The 19,803-nt window shown below is 40.1% G+C and overlaps 1 protein-coding gene and 3 long non-coding RNA genes across 6 annotated transcripts; 3 read left to right on the plus strand and 1 right to left on the minus strand.

Annotated features, from left to right (window-relative positions):
• The first annotated feature begins 1,927 nt into the window (after positions 1–1,927).
• LOC124055923 lies at positions 1,928–4,559 on the plus strand. Its single transcript, XR_006842866.1, has 4 exons — positions 1,928–2,962; positions 3,525–3,605; positions 3,727–3,795; positions 4,503–4,559. It is a non-coding gene; the product is annotated as an uncharacterized LOC124055923 (long non-coding RNA).
• LOC124055924 lies at positions 4,556–19,411 on the plus strand. Its single transcript, XR_006842867.1, has 3 exons — positions 4,556–4,576; positions 18,511–18,599; positions 19,332–19,411. It is a non-coding gene; the product is annotated as an uncharacterized LOC124055924 (long non-coding RNA).
• On the minus strand, positions 7,354–10,147 carry LOC124055922. Of its 2 annotated transcripts, XR_006842865.1 has the most exons (4): positions 10,015–10,147; positions 8,458–8,616; positions 8,034–8,135; positions 7,354–7,811 (listed from the first exon to the last, which is right to left on the minus strand). It is a non-coding gene; the product is annotated as an uncharacterized LOC124055922 (long non-coding RNA). The 2 variants fall into 2 exon arrangements; XR_006842864.1 differs by lacking the exon at positions 10,015–10,147 and having other exon boundaries at positions 8,458–8,643.
• Positions 9,368–13,470, plus strand: LOC124055921. 2 transcript variants are annotated; one of them, XM_046382954.1, is made up of 9 exons: positions 9,368–9,804; positions 10,029–10,421; positions 10,510–10,595; positions 11,056–11,192; positions 11,511–11,570; positions 11,953–12,191; positions 12,312–12,459; positions 12,969–13,078; positions 13,225–13,470. In XM_046382954.1, exons 1-9 carry the CDS (start codon positions 9,700–9,702, stop codon positions 13,333–13,335), a joined length of 1,389 nt encoding a protein of 462 aa, XP_046238910.1. In that variant the 5' UTR covers positions 9,368–9,699; the 3' UTR covers positions 13,336–13,470. The 2 variants fall into 2 exon arrangements, with proteins under 2 accessions (XP_046238910.1, XP_046238911.1); XM_046382955.1 differs by having other exon boundaries at positions 11,056–11,180.
• Positions 19,412–19,803: the final 392 nt, after the last annotated feature.

Below are 19,803 nucleotides of genomic sequence, written 5' to 3' on the forward strand. Positions count from 1 at the left end.
AATGATCTCACCTGTGGCTGACACTGTTTTGGTGTCAAGGAGCGCGTTGCTTAAAATTTTAAATTCTGTCTGCAGTAGTCAAAGTAGTAGTCAAGTGTCAAAGACTGACTTATCCCTAAAACCAATCTATTGGCTTATGAAATTTTGTGAAAATTCATGTGAAAAAAAGTAGGTTCGTGCTTACTTGGTCACTGGGTGCATCCATTACTCCTGCCATCATCAGACTTACTGGCCCTAAACTCTCCACAGGGAGATGGTTCACATGCCATGGCTCTGATTGGCTGATGAGTTGATGAGGAGTCTCTTCTGATTGGTTGATTCCATGGGCTTGTTAAAGGATTACAGCCTGACTTTGATTTTTTCATGTGGGAGTGTTTTTGCAGACATTAAAGTCACTTCTTCATCATGGCATCTAATCAGAAGATAAGATACACATTCATGTAAATATATATTATATATAAAAGTTTTAGCCCACCTTTTGCTGCTTCTTCTTTGAGTCTTATTTTCTGTGAAATGTCTAATGTAGAATTGAAAGAAAATTTTAAAGTTGTGCAATCAGAAATGTGTAATGTGAAATATATTTATAAGCAGATAAAAAAACAAATGCAAAATAATATAAGAACGGAACTGAACGGAACAAGTTAGTCTTCTCTCTAAGCTTTTGTGCCATTTGGAGCTCAACTCAGTGTTATTTTTTTTTTTACATTAAAGACTTTTAAGTGTAGATGTTGGGTGTTTTGGATTTCTATAATGAGAAGGTGGTCTTACCTGACCTCCTGACCTTTGCTTTGAAATTTAGGTCACTCTCTGTTGCGGTGGACAGACAGGTCATGGTTCATGGTGTTCAGTTAGACCTCAGTGTTAGAGCAAACGCAAGTCCATGCGCCCATATTTGAATGATCAAGCCTCAGTAATACACTTGCAAAGTCGACCTGCGGGTTTGCTGGCTGCAGAACTGGCCAGTGTTTTGTTTAACTTCTCTGGCCTTATCGGGTTGACCGGTGACTTTTGGTGATCTGTAGCCAATTGTAGACATTCACTACAATGTAAAATAAATGTTGGCACTGCAGTAACACTGTATGATCTGTGGGAGAAGCTGAATTGAACCCCAGTGGTTTAGGTGCCCCTGTGTGGGCCCTGAACAGAACTAGCCTAGGGAAAACGCGGTAGAAAGGGTGAAAATAATGATGATGGATGGTAGTGTCTCTGTTAGTTGTCTCTCTAAGCTTTTGCTTTTTTTGCTTCAGCTTTTACATTCAATGCTCTTAAGGGGAGATGTTGGGTGGTCTATACTGAGAAGATGGTCCCCTTCCATCTTCCCAGTAAGCGCTCCCAGAAACCCTGCCCCTCCCCCACCCTTTCTCTTGATCATGTGAACTAGTTGTATGTCTCTTCTGATTGGCTGCTGACAATGGGGCTGGGCTGTGGTGGGGGAGGGGAAGGGTTGTACCTCGGGGGCTATTTCCGTGATATTTTCAGGACTGGCCACTCATGTCCAGGTAAGAGTAAATTCCCTTTCTGTTTATGCTTTAGCACAGTATTTAGCCCACTTTTTTGTTTCTGCTCTGCTACAGTGCAGTTTTAGTGCAAAGTTTTTGCCCACTTTTCCTCGATAGTTTTTGCTAAAGTGTTATTCTCTTGTGACATTGTAGCCCAACTTTTCCTCTATCTTTAATGTTATTTTGTGTGAAATTTCTGAGCTAGAGTTGGATGAGGTGTAGTTGAAATTTGTGCAGGTGAAGCTGTCCATTTTCTATATCAAGATAAACAGACATCCATTTTCACTATAAAAGATCCTCTACTGTAAAACCTCAGACTGAGTTCATTGTGCTAACTCTACCATATGAATATAAGTCTGACAAAAGGCCCAACTTCTACACCCAAACTCCTAACCCCAACCTTTTAATTTTACAGAGACAGTAAGCTGCAGCCCACCCCAATATGCAAGCACATCAGTATGATGCAACCACACCGTCATCTCCTGACAACCTCCTTGTTCTCAAGTTATTTATCCAGGAAGCTTGTGCTATGGCTTTTTGTCATCATGATAATATGTCACCCTTATACCACAGGACCAACTTCTGCTCTAGAAATAACCTCACACATTAAGTACTATTATATAGGTAGAGATTCAAATGTGATCCTTAATTGCGAGTTTGTCCTTGCCTCTGAGAATTGGGAACGCATTGAGATAGAGTGGAACTTTCTGTCTCCACAAAGAGAGCAAGATGACAAGATCATTATCTGGTACACTGGAACCATGACATATAATAATTTATATGATCCTTTAAAGGGTAGGGTCTACTTCACATCTCCTCATCCTCAAAATGGCATTGCTTCAATAGCAATCACCGATGTGAAGCTTACAGATACAGGCACTTACCAATGCAAGGTGAAACATTCAACCCTGAACGGAAAACCTGAAATCCAGTTCAAACACATTATCTTGTCAGTAATGGAGAAGCCAAGTAAGCCAATGTGTTACATTGCAGGTGAAGCTGTGGTAGGAAAAGATTTGAGGCTGAGATGCAGATCCTCAGAAGGTAGTCCCCCTCTAAAGTACAGATGGTCAAAGACAAGCGGAAACCAAGTGTTGCCTCAGAATGCTGTTATTGACACTATACAAGGCGATTTGTATTTGGATGAAATCACAGAGAGAGACTCTGGAACCTACCTCTGCAAAGTTGAAAACCTTGTTGGTACAGACAACTGCAAGTTTACACTCAGTGTCACATCACAGCTGACTGTAAATTATGAACATGGAACTATAGCAGCAGATGTTGTCAGTGTGGTTGTGGGCATCATCATTGCCATTGCAGTCATTTACTACTGCCACTGAAAAAAGAAGGAGGAGCAATTTGGCAATGAAATATTGGAGGATACTTTCCCTCCTCATAAATTCCGTTGCACAAGTGACAAAGTACGGGCCTGGACTTATGAAAGCTCCCAGCACAGTGTACAGGTAAGGAAATGTTAAGCAACAGTTAAGCAACATTTTTTTTTTTTTTCATTTTAAGAGTATGTTAGTCGTCTATGCCAAGTTCAATAACTCAAGATTAAATTAGCTGGGTCTTTTATCAGACTTATACTGTTATTGATGTTGAAGCAGCAGCACCTTTTCTTAACTGAAATCATCTCATTACACTTCACATGTTTAAAAAGTTACATCGATATAATGATTTTCGGTATCGCTCCAGAAGCGACGTCTGATCATGCACGAGGACATGGACAAAGGGCTGAAGTTTGAGGACAAAGAGTTTGAGTATGAGGCCTTGAACAGGAGGACCTTGTTAGTAACAGCCAAATATATCTGAAAAAGTCTGAACTAAACTAAACTAAACACCAATAAACTTGTGCGGTACATGTGAACCAAAATGAGTGATTTATTATACAGTTCATAGTTTGGCCACCTGAACCTTTTGAATGTATTGATGGTGAAACATTTTGGTATTTTTATTGAGGGAAAAAAAAACACTTCTGTCTATGTATCTTCTGAAAACCAAAATCTCACGATTCATCTTTAGGAGCCGTGTTCCTTGGAGGAAGAAAAGTCAGAGGGGAATGGGTGCATTGAGCCTTGTGTGACAACCCATCATGAAAAAAAGGTGAGTGTTAGTAAGCAGAGTTTAGTACTGTGTACATGAAATACAGTTATATTTAAACCCAATATCTTTCTGTGAGCCCTGAGTTAAACAAATGATGATTTATCTCATGATTTATCTTTAGGAGTTGTACTCTCCTTTAAAAAGGAAGCCGATTGAATCCAGGAAGCATGGTGCCTGTGATGAAAAGAAGGTGAGTGGTAGTAAACTGGTTTTAATGTTGTGCACATGAATTACAATTTTACACTAACTCACACACAATGACAGGAAATTTCAACAATTTCCTGCGGGATCAATAAAGTTCTTATGTTATGACATCTGTCACGCCCTGTTTTGGTTATGTTTTGTCTTTTGATTTCTAGTCCTCATCTCATGTTTCATGTTTGTCTTGTCATGTGCTGAATTTCCCTCAGGATCAATAAAGTATCTATCTATCTATTATGTTCCAGGTTTTTGTCACTTCCCCTGTGTGTCTGTTTCATGTATATTTGCTTTAGTTCCCCTTGATTGCTTGCCCTTCCCTGATGTGTTGCACCTGTGTCTTATTGTCCTGTCTATTTAGTCTTTGTTTCCCCAGCACCTTTTGTCAGTGCTTTGCATTGTCTTCATGTCAGGAATTGCTTATGCTTTTGTTTCGTCTCCATGCCATGTTTTGTCACACCAAGTGTTTTCACCACGGTTTATCCGAGATCCCTTCCCACAGTAAGTGTGTGCTTTTTTGAGATTTTTTAGTTACAAAATAAAGAGACACTGTCTTACTACTCTGAAAACACTGAATGTGTTGATGAAAGCTTGAACCATTCTGACATTTGAGCAGAAGAAAACTACCCATTTTCTCTGTATGAGCACCTTAAATGCAAAAGGCAGAGCACAAATTCCACAATGTATCTTTTCAATCAGAAACCCAGGGAGGAGAACGTGTCAGAGATTGATGTCTGCAAAGCTGATGGGGTGGGCCATGTCAAAGATGAAATGTGAGTACCTTCATTGTGGTCAATGTAGCGTGGTGGTTCTGAATGTGTTCTCTTAGCCATGACTTGTCTGCTTGACCATGGGTGGTTAACCCTCTCGAGTCCTGTGTGTATATATAGATAGATAAATAAGCCAGTGAATATTCGCATTCATCCAGGTCATGGTTATCTCAAGGAAATTCAATCAAATGCAACTGGACTTAGTTATTTGTCTTTGAGGACGTTTCACCTCTCATCCAAGAGGCTTCATCAGTTCATGCTCGCTTGACTAGGCTGGGACTAGTCCAACTAGCTGGTGTGGAGACCCAGGTATTTAACCTCTGTGGAGGCATTCACATGGCCAGTGGTGTCATAGGCTCGTTTAGTGCCCCATTGTGCCAAACGACAGTCGTAGAGAGACAGAAATTGGATAGGTGGTGTTGCAGACCTCCTCCTCTGTTGAGAGATGGTCCAACTCCTCAGGCCTAGATTCCGCCATCTACCTACACCTGAAGAAGAAAGCTCACTCCTTTGAGGACAACAATGTTCACATCTTGGACAGAGAGGATAGATGGTTTGAAAGAGGAGTAAAAGAAGCCATCTATGTGAAATTAGAAAAACCATCTCTCAACAGAGGAGGAGGTCTGCGACACCACCTATCTCCAATTTACAAAGCTGCCCTTTCACACTGCAAAAACTCAAAATCTTGCCAAGTATATTTTTCTAATTTCTAGTCAAAACATCTCATCACACTTAATACAAGACAAAATCACCTAAAGAGTAAGATTTAAGTGAGATAAAGGCGCTTGTTTTTAGACAGTGCATCTTGAATATCTTGCTAAGTGAAACAGTCTTGAAAACATCTTGTTTTGAGTTATATCTCAGATGAAACAAGTTTTTTTTAATATGTCATAAGGTTTTTAAGCTGCTGTGTTATTTGCAAAAGATGAATCGTCTTGTTTCAAGAAATAGACTTGACTTGAATTGAGACTACAAATTTGCTTTATTGAAAACATGCAGGGCTTGCAACTCACAGTACAGTGTGGCTATTACATTTCCGGCAAACCATGTCCATTAGATATGTAAAAAAAGACAGACATACTGTACCACATTATTAAACAAGTAATAAGTACAAATAAATGCTGTCATCAATTACAGTGTTTGTCAGTGCTTAAAAAAAATCAGCCCAACTGTACACTCAATACAGACTCAAGAATGATGTTTGATGATTGTCTGTGAGATCATACTTCAGTGGAATGTACTTGCTATTATTGAAGTTTACATAGTAGTATGGTGTATAATCAACAAGCTTTTCAGCATCCATGAAAATATTTGCTTGAGCTAGGTCGGGAACTTCTACCTCGTAAGCTAAATAATGATCATTGCACCCAACTGTAGAGAGTGGTTGGCATTCAAAACAATAAACTGACGCATTTAAAATATAAATGTTTTTCACAAGTGCAAACTCTGGATTATCATTGATGACATTAGAAATAACCAAAGATTTTCCACATGTATACTTATTTCCATGTTGCATAATCCACTGTACCGAAACTATGTGTTCAACGTGCTCTATTCCTAAGAAGTCTTTGATCTTTCCTTCGACATAGTGAACATTTTTCACCTCAGATGCTGGGCCCATGTCAACTTCACTTGAACAAATTGGATGTTTCTCATGCACATTCTGACTACATTCATAAAGTTGGTTGTGCTTAACAAGAGACTTACAGATATTTTTAAAACTACTTTTCAAAGCCCACTGCTTAAAAAAGCAATGCTTTGACTCAAAACGCATACACATATGCCTCACTGTAGGCCCAAGTGCCTTAATCTGAGAGGGAAGATGCAGCAAGTAATGCTGTTTAGGTATAATATTTGCATCTGGAAACAGTTGTTTGAAATGTTTCAAATGTTGCTCTATTAAAAGCTTCAGCCTTGAAAGAGTTGAGAGAGCAATAATAGGTGAAAACAGAATTTTGACAATTTTTTTAACAACTTGAGTAGCATTTGTGTGTAATCATTTTCTCCAATTCTGTCAATGAGAAATGGCAGGATCTTTAACAAAACCAGCATTTGCCCAGCTGACTGTTTCAATTTATTGTCATTTGATGACAGTGTATTGACAGATATGGGGCAAGGCTTATCCCTTGCATCCACAGGAGAATAAGGGAAACAAATAATTGCACTGTTGAATGCGTCCAAGTCCATATGACCTGACAGCACAAGATGCTTTAAAACACATTTGATTTCATACGGGGAAACACCTTCAAGAATGACATGCATGATGTCTTGTGGGGTTTGACTGATTATGTCAAAGTGAGGAGATTCTGTTAATTTGCTTCTCCTGTTTATGCCATATGTCATTTTTAGATTGTCTTTCAGAAAGTCAGTATTTGCCTTTTCAATGTCATTACATTGCCTGTTATGACTTGCCATTGTCCTTTTAACAAACAAATCTTCATTAAATTGCTCCTGCATGTCTTCAAAGTTGCATTCGCAGTGCCTGCATTTACTGTAGGCAAACCCCACTCCTATCTTAAATCCAGCCACTTCATGCTGAGCTAGAGTGTCTCCGCACACAGACATAAGTGCACCATAAATTGTCCTCTCAAACATCTCATCAATACCACAATGGGAAAGATCTTTTGATTTTACCATGGCAAGCAGACGAATGGCAGCAAGTCTTGATCTGTATTTAGGGTCGATGTTACCTAAGGTGTAATAAATTAATAACAATTTGTTTTTGTTTGCCGAGATCCAAGAGGATTGCATAGCTCAATTGCATAGCATAGCTCAATTTCAAAAACAGTGGGTGCGATTTAAAAATGTCTCCATCAATGAAATCATGAAAAAATCCATCCTTGCATGTCTGTGGCCTCTCATCAATCATTGCAATAATTCTTGGATGTGATAGCAGCTGCTCCAAGCTTTTCACCAACGGTATATAATGAAAACAGTGGTCCTTAATGGTAAGAACTCTGGAGTCTCCATGTTTCACATAACATACTGTTTGTTTTGTGACAACAATCTCTGGTTCAACTGGTTCTAACAGTTCTTTGATGGTCTTATCCTGCAAATGGGTGGAAGCAATTTGACTGAAAGGGTCAACAAACTGGTCAAATATCCCCATTGCATCACTCTTTAGTTGATCCAGGTTCCCAGAATGTCTCTCAATCATGTCACTCATTTGCTGTTTGAGGTGCTCCAGTAATGCGGCCTGATATTGCTGGACTCCACTCACCATTTGGTTAACAGCTCTCTGGAGAGTAGAAAACAAACAAACAACAATACAATAAACAAAAAAATACTACAGTATAAAATTCATATAAAAATGCAGTCAACATGCAAACTCACAGACACTTTTTCAAGTAACCCTCATAGTCTGAACAGTGACTGTCATTCTACAGTTTAAGCTTATTTCTTTTAAGCTTGCAACTAAGAATGAAATACAATTAATTGGAAAATCAATGGCATAAATTACCTGTGTCAGTCGATGGGTTTCTCTGGCTTGAAGAAGAAATGCAGTTGCATGTTTAGAAAGGTCAACATTCATGTGACCATCTCCATCTTCTTCAAATCCACTCTGAAAGAGATTAACAACAAACATATCTATTAAAACAGGGGAAATATTGACATTTGTAGGTAGCACCACTAGACAATCTAACCTGGGTAAGCTAGTTAGCTAGATTTCTTCCAATAAAAAGGTACAAAATGGGCATATTTATTACTGATTGGTGTCTTTATTTCGAGTATATAAAAAACAACTAATAAAAACAACAATACTACAAAAGACAGTGACTTTGACAGCATTAGAAAAATAATCTGTACTTCATTTTACCCGTTCACTTGCTCTCTTCTTGCCAATAAATTAACATTACTAAATCTTAGCTTGTGTAACGACTTACCACTGGAGTTAAGATGCTTGAGCTCTCCGCTTCAGCCACAGGGCTTGCATTGGTTTGGTCGTTTGTGGCTGTCCTTTCACCTGCTCCCGGTAAACCGTGGCAAGTCGGTCTTTCTTCCTCCGCCGCTTCAACTTGGAGAAGATGCTGTGCGTGTGTACGCTTCACGTGATAGTAGAAGGAGTTATACACCCACTTGGACAGCCATCAATCCCGCACACCACGCGAAAGTCAGGGTTGCGACTGTGCATAGTATTAATGTGACTCAAAAGTTGTTTCAGAGTCAATGCCAAAAATATGTAGCATATAAAGCAACGGCAAATCATGTTGGAAGCAAAGATATCACAGGCAAGCACGATAAACTGGTCACAGCACAGGTCGGACTCGGTAGAGGAAGACTGCCGTAAACGCTCGTTACTATGGTTACACGCGCCAGCGCGACGCTGAAGCTCATTACTATAGTTACACCCGCCAGCTCGCTGCTGCAAATGAGAATGCCATAAACGACCGTTATATTGGAGCGACTCAGACAACTTGGATTTGACGGATTGATGTGTTTCATTGCAGGTAAATGAAAGCGCTGAATCCAGTGCTCATTTTTTGTATTTCATGTCGCACACCCTTTCAGTGTTATCGACGTTTCAATTTACTTTCAGTGTTTATTGTGTATTTTGCAGCCAAAGGGAGACATTGAGGTGAGCTAGCGGAGCTAACTTTAGCGGAGCTAACTAGCCAGCTAAGTCAGCATGGAAGAATTGTATGATGTCGCAGTGTCGATTTTAAGGGGTAAAGTATGCCAATATTATTCTTCATCATATATGAACGTACGAATGCAGAGGTGTGTAAATGAAATTGAAGCTAAAAAAAGGAAGCTAATTGCTTCCTGGCCCTGCACTGTGGGCCCTTAAATCTTTCTTCCATTTGTCACATCACACTCCTTCTGTCACCTGTTGTGTGAAGTGTTATGTGTGGTTGGTGACTGTATTGCGCTTGGGGAGACCAAAAGTGAATATTCGCCTCCCGTTACTCGCGCCATTCTATAGTTATACTAGTAACTATATTACATACAACAGCAACCAATGAGGTATCTACATTTCTATACTAAGTTGGTTAACACTAGCTATCTTATTTGAATGAAGTGTTAACTTCTAATAGTCTCATGCAGTTTCATTTCTAGGGCACTGTTTCATCTTGCTATTTTTGTCTTCCAATGTGCTCATAGCTGCAAACATCACAGAGACAATCATGGGCACCCTGTCTCGTGAAGACTTGCGGGATCTTTTCCCAGGCCCAGAGAACTTTTTACGCAGAAAAGCGGTCTGGCGTGTCTGTCATGGTGCGTCGGAGGAGGTCAGTTTTTGGAATAGGCATTGTAGTCTACATGTGTGTTCAATTCAGTTTAGATTAATTGACAGGTGTTCAGTTAGTTGATGTAAGCAATTTCACCCACAAAATGGAACATTGCTTATTTATACATGTGCAGAGCTGTCAATGCTACATTGCATTTTGTGTTGTCACACAAAACAAAAAAAAAAGTTACTTTTTGCAGTAGTTCATTACCTTTTATTTTACAGGAGTCTGGCCAAGAACACTCACAATTATCGGGCAGTTCCTCCTTTAATGCGTCACCCATGCGACAGACTTCCACTCCAGTGAACGCAAGTCCTGCAAGGTACACAACCCCTGAAAAGGTTGTGAAGTTATCCTTTCCAGAATATGTATTGCACACCGACACAGAACTTGAGCAAGTCCGACAACAATACTTTGAGCTGTCGAAGAAAGGCCAGATGTCAAAGGAGCTCAGATGTCGCCTCATTCGAAACACCATGAGCAGTATGATTGCAATCCTGAGAGCAAAGGGGGATGGAGAATCGCACAGATACCCATCAAAGCCAGAAATTACAGCTATGGCAAAGAGAATAGTACTGTACTACCCCATGCTGCAGGACCAAGGCCTCCATACATGGGTAAGTGAAATGCTTCCAGTTGATGGCTGTGTTTCATGTTGGACATTTTTAGTCGTGATTTGAAAAATTGATTAAATGTCTTGTGCAGGTCACTGTGTATGCACAGCTATACAAAAGATTGCAAAATGTGAGATCTCCCCAAAAAAGAACTCCAGATGGGAGACATTCAAAGAGGTGAGTTGTAACTAATGATTATTTTCATCAAAGATTCATCTGTTAATAATTTTCAAGATAAATTGATCAGTTGTCTGGTCAGTATAAAGTCTAAGGTTGTTTGGTCCACAACTGAAAGATATTAATTTCGCTGTCATAGAGAACTAAAAAAGCTAGAAAATATTCACATTTCAGAAGCTGAAATCATATTTGGATATTCATAAAAAGAAAGAAAAATTACTCAAAATGATCAGTCATGTCAATGTCTTGGGTGATCTGTGTCTCGTATTTCCTCACTTTCTGTTTGTAATGAGTGCTCTTATTTTAGTGTTTGACTGTGAAGTAATTGCTTTGGATGTGTGTGGGAGATATAGCTTTTTATTACATTTTGTTTGTATGAAAAGTGCTATACAAATATAGTCAGATGGATTGATTGATTTAGTAGATGACAACTAATTGATTAACTGACTAATCTTCGCAGCTCTACGAAGAGGCGCTGTCTTGAGCAGCCAACAGACACAGATGAAATCGATTTAAGTGACTCAACAATCATTCTAGATCGATCCACAGAAGGAAGTGTCAGCCCAGGCTCAGACAGTAAAGAAAGTGAGTTAGAAGGTGAGTTTCAACTTTGCATTCACACATTTGCCCTTATGAGGTATTTTTATTTTAGATAGTTTCACTTTTATTCTTTAGCCAACATTGTAAACTATTAAATGCTTTTTGTTTCATGTTTGTATGTACTACAGAAGCTGAGAAATAAAGTTTTTTCTGAATGATGAAATTCGGACCAGTTTTTCAGAAAACCCTCAGGATTTGGGGAGCTGTCCACAAACAATGCTGAGGTTTCAGAGGGTGTGTTTTTAGGCACCGTCAGGCGTTAATGGGTTAAAGTACATTATCCTATCAGAAATATGTCTGTGTTATGTGTTGAAGGACAAAGAAGATCCCAGAGCCTACCTAAAGAAACAGCCTCTGCCCTGTCTAGTCTTGATGGTGAGTTTGTCCAACTGCTTCATGACTGTGTATAGTTGGGGTGTGCGCAAACCTTTGTAGGGGTGTACTTGTATGCCTACATGCAGTTGTATGTGATTTCATGATCATATGAGTTTTGCAAATAGCAAATAGTTTTCATGCATTTAATATACAAAAGATGAGTTGATTTTTTAAAATGGCATTTCTATGGTTAAAATTCCAAAAATGAATAGGTATTTGGTAGTTAGGGACAGGCTGATATTTGTTAAAAGATTTAATTCCATGAAAGTTTAATCCAATATTAATGTATGATTTTTATGGCAGACATTTTTTGTCATGCAACAACATGAGATGAACTTTTTTTAACTAAGGCATATTAATTATGTATTTTTGTGTCTTACAGCTAACATGTCTGCAGATGTTGACAGTCCAGACACCTACAGTCCAGCAACCATGGCAAAGCACTACGAGACACTACAAACTTTGTATAAAAGAAAAAATCCAAACCACCAGGATGTCTCTCATCTCTTGGATTTAGAATTTGTGGCCAGAAGAGCATTCATTGATTCAAATACCATTCGCGAGGAGGACAGACACAAGAAGGTTCTTGAAGCATATCCTTGTTTCAAGGATGTTGGACATGTAAGTCATTATTGACTGTGGATGATTAAAACCATGGTATCACACACAGTCTTTAAAATGCCAATTTCCTCCTACATGATATATTCAAATGTCTGTATTGGTATATTTGATATTTCATAGGCGATGGAGGAGCTTCAACGCATTTTGGATAAGGATAATACCAACTTCATCGATGAACTAAAGGAAAGATGGCAAGACTTCTGCCAGAAGGTGCAGTTTTTTGGTCTTTGGAAGAAGGTGCTGAAACCCCCACTAGGAATGGACAAAGGTAGGGAATGCTGTTTTGGTGTTATTAGTGATTAGGGGGGACTTCAGGCATGTTAATTGTCAAGTATATGAGCTAGTGTTTTGTCATTCTTCTTTTTCATCTATGATGGCTATCCCATATTTGATGAATCTTTGTTTTTTTTAAGCATTGTGTCTGTTGTATACATTTTGATCAGATTTAACAGGTGTGGTTGACACGATGTAGAAGGTACGTGGTGACTGCCATATACCTGGCATAAGGCACATTGTAGTTATTGTTATTCAAAAAAAAAAACAAGACAAAAAAATTTTAAGAGCCATGTTTAAACTGGTATAATTCAGGTTGTGTGTATGATAAATGAGCACATTTCCAGAAACTAGAATTTGTCAGCTTTCAAATGAAGTATCATACATCCATCTAGGACTTGCAGTTATTGTGTTAGAAGCTTTTCCGTTTGGGTACGTCAAATTGGCAAAAATTACAAAAAGAGGTGGGTGTTAACAGGTTAAGTAATGAATCTTTTCCTGCAGCTGAACAGGCTCTTGAGATCTTACGTGTGCTGCCATCACTGTTCCCCTCCACGTCTGCTCCTCCAAAGAGGCTACGAGATGCAAGTGAGGCTCTGGTCCATGTCCTTGAGGTGAGCTGTGTTGTTGGATCATTTTCACAGCAGTATTGGAAAAAAAATTACAACTGAAGGTGCTGCCTCTGACCACTCCCAATGTATTTCCTATTCACACACTGTATGTTCTAAGCCTTCAAAAACACCTAAAACATTTGTTTTAGAAAGAGGATTTTCACTGGGTAGATGTCTTGGCGATGTCACAGTATCTACAAAAATGGGTGTATTACATGGTAGCAGGTTTTATCACCCTAATGATAACCAAGCAAAACTAGCCTAGCCTTTGTTTTTAGTTCTTTTAGAAGGCTAGATGTATATAAACAGTAAATGAATTGGGGATAGTTCAAAGCAGCACTTTCAGATGGAGCTTTCTCAGTACTGTAACTTCAGAATTAACTAAATCTAAATCTAATCAGAATTTTGCTATGTAAAGTTATGTTTGTAAACAACCCTCTACTCTAGGTTCCAAATGACCAAAATGCATTATCCTGACAGAAGGATGTCTGTATTACGTGTTACAGGAAGAAGAAGACCCCAATTTCTACTTGAAGAAACGCCCTCTCTCCTGCCCGGTCCTGATTGTCAGTCCGTCCAACTGCCTTCTAGTGGTAGGAGATGTGGCAATAACCACCTTTCCAAAAGACAAGCTTACCGAGAGTGCTTTATATCTTATGGCCTACTATTATACCCTACACCTGACTTATCCAAAGTTTGTAGCCACTCTGCTTTCAGTCATACAGACGGAGGTCCTCTTAGACAGAATCCATGAGAGGGATCTCACATCATCTTACAAGAAAAGCATGGCTGATTGGAAAGCTTTTATTGGCCAATAAAACCAGTGGTCACATATGGTGTAGGATAGCGCTTCTTCTTTCCCTCCAAGGGTACTACAATCCATACTCATTGCTATTGATTCTTGGTCAGCATTTGGCTAAGTTAGCCCAGTGTTAATTTGGGGTGCACAACAATATTGGCCAACATGCTGATATCGGCAAAAAGTCCAGTATGGTGCATCCGTAATGATAATGTTACAATGGTTAATGGTGTATTGAGGGACTAGTTGTTCATGTAAACCCAGAACCTTTCATTTGAATGTTACAATATTAAGCATTTGTATAAAGAATGAATGTCACAGTTGAGACAGTTTTAGTGTCCCTAGTGTGTCTATATGCTTTGAGTGTTTGAGTTTTGTACGTGTATTGAGGGGCAGATTGGTCAGATGTCTGGACCTGCCCTTAACTCACTCACATATTTGGTATATTCTGCTATGTTTACATATTGCAGTTCCATAAATACGTTTTTGCTGTTTAAATAAAAAAAAAGGTGGTTAAGTGCAAGACTAGTTTTCATTTGTTCTGTCTTATAAGAAGTAGTTAATGTCTTGAATCTAGTAGGTGAATGTCTTGATCTTTTGTAGAGTTTACAATAAGGTAAATACACTTGAGATGATGACGGGATGGTAAATTACAGCTTATTATGGCAAAAGGGCACTGCCTAATATGAGTCAGGAATGCTAACTTTAAGACATTTTGTCTCAAAATGCCAGTTTCTAATCTTATTTCAAGTAGGTGGTGGACTTAAATCTAGTACAGTGTCACAATTATAGAATTAAAATTTAGTTAAATACACTTGAAACAAACAGGATGATAGATGCTAGCTTTGAGGGGAAAATACTATTTTTGAGCATCACAAGCTTATTATGAGACACAAAATCATCACAATACTAGTAAAATATAGCTAAAAATGAGTTTTTCCAGCTAATTTCAAGATCACTCTTATCTCATGAGGCTTATATATAATGTCTTATTTCAAGAAATCTTACCAAGAGAATTTTCACTTGTTCCATTGGCAGATTTTTTTGCTTATTACAAGCAAAAAAATCTTGTATTAATTTTTTTTTGCTTATTTTTGGAGTGGCCTTTTTTCCAGTGCATCTCTTCCCAGGAGATTCCACAACTTAGCCTCTAAGAACAACTGCCATTCACAAAGGACCCCATGTGACTCTAACGACTGTCGTTATAACACAATAGAGCAGTAACGAAGTCGAAACCAACTTTACCATCCCCAACGACTGTCGTTTGGTACAATGGGGCACTAAACGAGCCTATGACACCACTGGCCATGTGAATGCCTCCACAGAGGTTAAATACCTGGGTCTCCACACCAGCTAGTTGGACTAGTCCCAGCCTAGTCAAGCGAGCATGAACTGATGAAGCCTCTTGGATGAGAGGTGAAACGTCTTCAAAGACAAATAAGTCCAGTTGCATTCAATTGAATTTCCTTGAGATGATAGATAGATAGATAGATATACTTTATTGATCCCAGGCTGGGAAATTGCAGTGCAGCAGCAGCAATACACACAACAAGCTAAACAAAATGTTAAAAATAGCTAAATTAAAAGTGGCATATATAAAATATATATAGAAGGCAATATTAAAAAAAGTATATATACAACAGTAAACAGTGTAATGTATTGCAAAATAAAGTAGAGGTAGAGCGTAAGGTGCCAGTAGAATGTAAGGTGAGTGAGTAAAACATATAAAGTGCCTAGTGACTGTATGTATGACCAGAGTTTTAGCTGTTATTATACAGTGTGATGGCATGTGGCAGGAAAGATTTCCTGTATCTGTCCCTTTGACAGCGGAGCTGCAGCAGCCTGTGGGAGAAGGTGCTCCGCTGTCTGTCTACTGTGTGGTGGAGAGGGTGCTGATCGTTGTCCATGATGGATAACAGTTTGTTCAGTGATCTCCTCTCCACCACGTCCTCTTCCTCCTGAAATCGATCACCATCTCTTTGGTCTTATTGACATTCAGTCCCAGGTGATTCTGCTCGGACCACTCTACAAAGTTGTCCACCAGTGTCCTGTACACTCCCTCCTCTCCCTCTCTAATACACCTGACAACAGCTGAGTCATCATAAAACTTCTGCAGGTGACATGACTCAGAGTTGTACTGAAAGTCAGTGGTTTATAAGGTGAAGAGGAAGGGAGAAAGCACAGTTCCCTGTGGAGCTTGTACATCACCGACCACCACATCAGATAGGATGTTGCCCAGACGGACAAACTGTGGCCTGCCTGTCAAGTAGTCAGCCGCAGCTTCTCACCCAGTAGCAGAGGTTGAATGGTGTTGAAAGCACTGGAGAAACCCCCCCCCCACCCCCACTCCACCATCCAAATGCAAATGGGCTCGTTGCAGCAGGTAGATGACAGCAGCGTCGACTCCTAAATGGGGCTGGTAGGCAAATTGCAAGGGGTCAAGAAACGTCCTCACCTGTGGCCTCAGCTGAGCTAAGACCAGTCTCTCCAGGACCTTCATCACATGAGATGTGAGGGCGACTGGTCTGTAGTCTGCCGGGTCAGATGGCCTCGACCTCTTGGGGACTGGAATCAGACAGGACGTCTTCCACAGTGTCGGGACTTTCTCTTGACCCAGGCTCAGGTTGTACAGATGTCCCAGTACAGGAGACAGCTGGCTGGCACAGGTCTTCAGCGTCCTAGGTGTGATGCCATCAGGAACTGCAGCCTTCCGCTGATGTACTTTTTCCAGCTGCCTCCTAACTTGTAGTCACTGTTTGGCTGATGATGTCTTCCGTGGAGGAGGAGGAGGTGGGGGAGAGAGAGGAGGGGCAGATAGAGGGGTGCTGTGCAGGAGAATGCTGGGGGTTGGGTCGAGCCATTTGGGACAGTGTGGGTGTGTGGGAGGCTGGGGGTGTCGATGGGGTGGCAGGAGGTGAGCTAAACCTGTTTAAAACCTGGTTAAACTGGTTTGCTCTGTCCAGGCTCCCTGATGTCTGCTTGTCTTTCCCCTTCATCCCTGTGATGTGCTTCATTCCCGATAATATAATTATCATTATAATTAATATAATTGTCTGTTTTGGGAAAAAGTTTGATTTTTCACCGTGAAACAAACATGTTTAACGAACCATTTTTATATCTTAGAATGCAAATATAAATTGTAAATTTCTACAAAATGTACAAATGTACAAATTTAACAAACAAGTTATTTAAGATAAGATGAACTTTATTGATCCTGCAGTGGGGAAATTCACTTGTCGTGGCAGCTCACAAGAACAGAACAGTGAAAAAAGCAAAAAGTGTGCAAAAACAAAAAATATAGAGGTAAAATAAATTAACAGTTTACAAGGTACAGTAAACACAGTACAATATACAGCTATATACAAGTAAATGTCAACAAAATATGTACAAATTTAGCAAACAAGTTATTTACAACAATTTATCTTAAAATGCAGTAAATGCCTTTTTGTACAGCTATTTACAACACAATCAGGTGTCACAAAAAAAATACACCACGAGTTATTTGTGCCACTCTTAAAAGCAGTTCCTGTCCACCACAAGACAGAGGGGCAGATCACAGACCTGACAGGTCAACACCACCCATATTCTTGTTGTAGGCCATGATTGGTGTAGGACAGGGAATGTCTCTCACAGCCCAGTGTCCATCTCCATTCTTCACCCTTTTTGGCACTGTCTCTCCTGAAAATGCAGGATGGATGGTGGAGCACACAGACACCTCCTGTGTGTCCATCCATTTTACCTAAACAAGTGGGCCCTCTCTGATCCATCTCACAGATCCTCTTTCACATTTTTTGGTGAGCGCATTTGCCCTCCCTCTGGGGCATCCTTTTCTGCTCTCACTGTAGGTGCCACATGCTCCAAACTTCATGCTGGCCAGGTCCATGAACAGTTTGGGACTTGTGTAAAAATTGTCCATGTAAATATGGTACCCAATGCCAAGACAGAATGGCTGTATAAGGTTCATGACAACATCATAAGACAGTCCATGCTCACTTGCAGTTATAGACTATGTGTAAATGTTGAATCTGATGGTGTAGCCACTGTTTGACTCAGCCAATACAAAAAGTTTCATCCCCATTTAGTTGGCTTGTCCTTCATGTCATGCCTGTTTTTGCCTTAGTTGCCACCATCCTTTCATCCACAGCCACCTCTCTTCTCGGGTGGTAATAAGCCTGGCAGGCACTCAGAATGTCATGATAAAGAGGCCTGACTCTAAACAGTTTGTCATGGCCTGGTGTTCCCTTCTTGCTGTCGTTTTCTAGATCCTCCTCAGGATCACTGAGGTGGATGTTCCAAAATATGGAGCGAAACCTGTCCCTTGTCACCACTTTGGCTAGAAGAGGCACAGACAAAATGTGATTCGGTCTCCAGTAACCTTGGAGACTTGACAGCGACACCAACGACATGTAGATCAGAAGACAGAAAAACTTATGTAGATCCTCTGTCTCTATGTCAGTCCAATTGTACTTCTTCCCTATTTCCCAGTTTTTTACAGCACTTTTGTTGGTGTTACAGCAGCTTGTCCTAACTGTGTCAATGGCAAAAAAAACAACAGAAAAAGATATTTTGGACTTTGGGGGGAAAGTGTCTCCACCTTGACTCCTGGTGGTTCTTCATGGTTGAAACCTGCTTACAGATGGGGCAGTGTCAGCATCTTCCTTTGTCTTCCAAGGCCCAGAGAGGAGGCGTGGCTCTGCTGCCAGAGTCAGCGGACATCTGGACCTGGTGGGTGTGCCAAGAGCCTGAGCCAGCCGTCCCTTCCTCTGTGCAGACCTCCGAGTAGCACTCTGTGCGCACATCGGTGGCTCCTCGTTCTCTCTTTCCTCTTCCAAAACAAAAGAGGGATCATCTTCTTTGTCGTCAAAGTCTTCACTTTCTGGCTCAGGCTCTGGCTCCGCGTCTCACTCTGCACCTCCCAGCTCAAAGAAGAGCTGCGCTGCCTGCTCCACATTCAGTAGTCGCCTAAACTATACACTAAACACACTCACTACTCATTAACCATACACTCCAAACAATGTCATAAATCTCTCACATATCAAAACTCGCTATCGCTGTTGCTATTGCTATCGCTATCTCTCATTAGCCGCCGTTTCTCCCACAGCTTTTCCTTAGCAACCAAATGGGTTGCCATACACATAATCTGACTGGTTGAAATCATGCATGTTTCACCAATAGGAAAGAGGGTGTCATGTTTCCTTACAATGCGCTGCTGTTTAGAGGGTTAAAGAAACCTGATGTAACTAAGTTTCATAATGTGGAAAAGAAAATCTTGAGTGTTCTTGGTGTTGAGGACTAGAAATCAGTGATTTGCTTTACATTTCAGTGTGTTAGACTCAACCCGATGTATGTACTAGTGGTGAAAACTTCAGCAACAGGATGTTAGTGAGAGTAAAAAGCCAATTTCTGCATGTGTGCCTTCAATAATAAAAAAAGAAATAATCAACTTTTTATCTTTAGGAGCTGTGGTCCTGGATTGAACAACAGCTGAGGAATATAGATGCATTGAACTTTGTGTGAGCACCTGCAGTGGACCAAAGGTGAGTATTATATAGTACATGAATTGGCTATGGTTTATCTCACACCAAATTAGATGTGAAAGCTAAAATCAGAGATTTGACACATGCCCTAAATGTTGTTGTTTCATTTTTGTGCCACAGCCCAAAAAATTGCAGACTGGATCAGAACAACCAACTGCCACACCCTCGAGGACAAACAGAATTCATACTGTTTTTGATAAAGAAAACAATGTGTTTGTTGACAGTACTGTTGTTAATGTTCAAATAAAATGGAGACATTTCAAAGATGCTGGCTTGTGTAACAGTCAAAAAGATAAGACTGAGTCACAAAAGAGGACCGGCATATGCAACTGCCACACCCTCGAGGACAAACAGAATTCAGACTGGTTTTGATAAAGAAAACAATGTGTTTG

The sequence above is a fragment of the Scatophagus argus genome, unplaced genomic scaffold (assembly GCF_020382885.2).
Source record: "Scatophagus argus isolate fScaArg1 unplaced genomic scaffold, fScaArg1.pri scaffold_28_ctg1, whole genome shotgun sequence".
Taxonomy (NCBI): Eukaryota; Metazoa; Chordata; class Actinopteri; family Scatophagidae; genus Scatophagus; species Scatophagus argus.

What these genes read in the sequence shown, in the direction of transcription:
- LOC124055921 (XM_046382954.1), top strand. Translation starts at nt 9,700, where the DNA reads ATGGGCACCCTGTCTCGTGAAGACTTGCGGGATCTTTTCCCAGGCCCA. An exon ending in TGCCCTGTCTAGTCTTGATG is followed by an intron (nt 11,571 to 11,952) that starts GTGAGTTTGTCC and finishes TGTGTCTTACAG; the next exon opens with CTAACATGTCTGCAGATGTT. An exon ending in CTCTGGTCCATGTCCTTGAG is followed by an intron (nt 13,079 to 13,224) that starts GTGAGCTGTGTT and finishes CATTTGTTTTAG; the next exon opens with AAAGAGGATTTTCACTGGGT.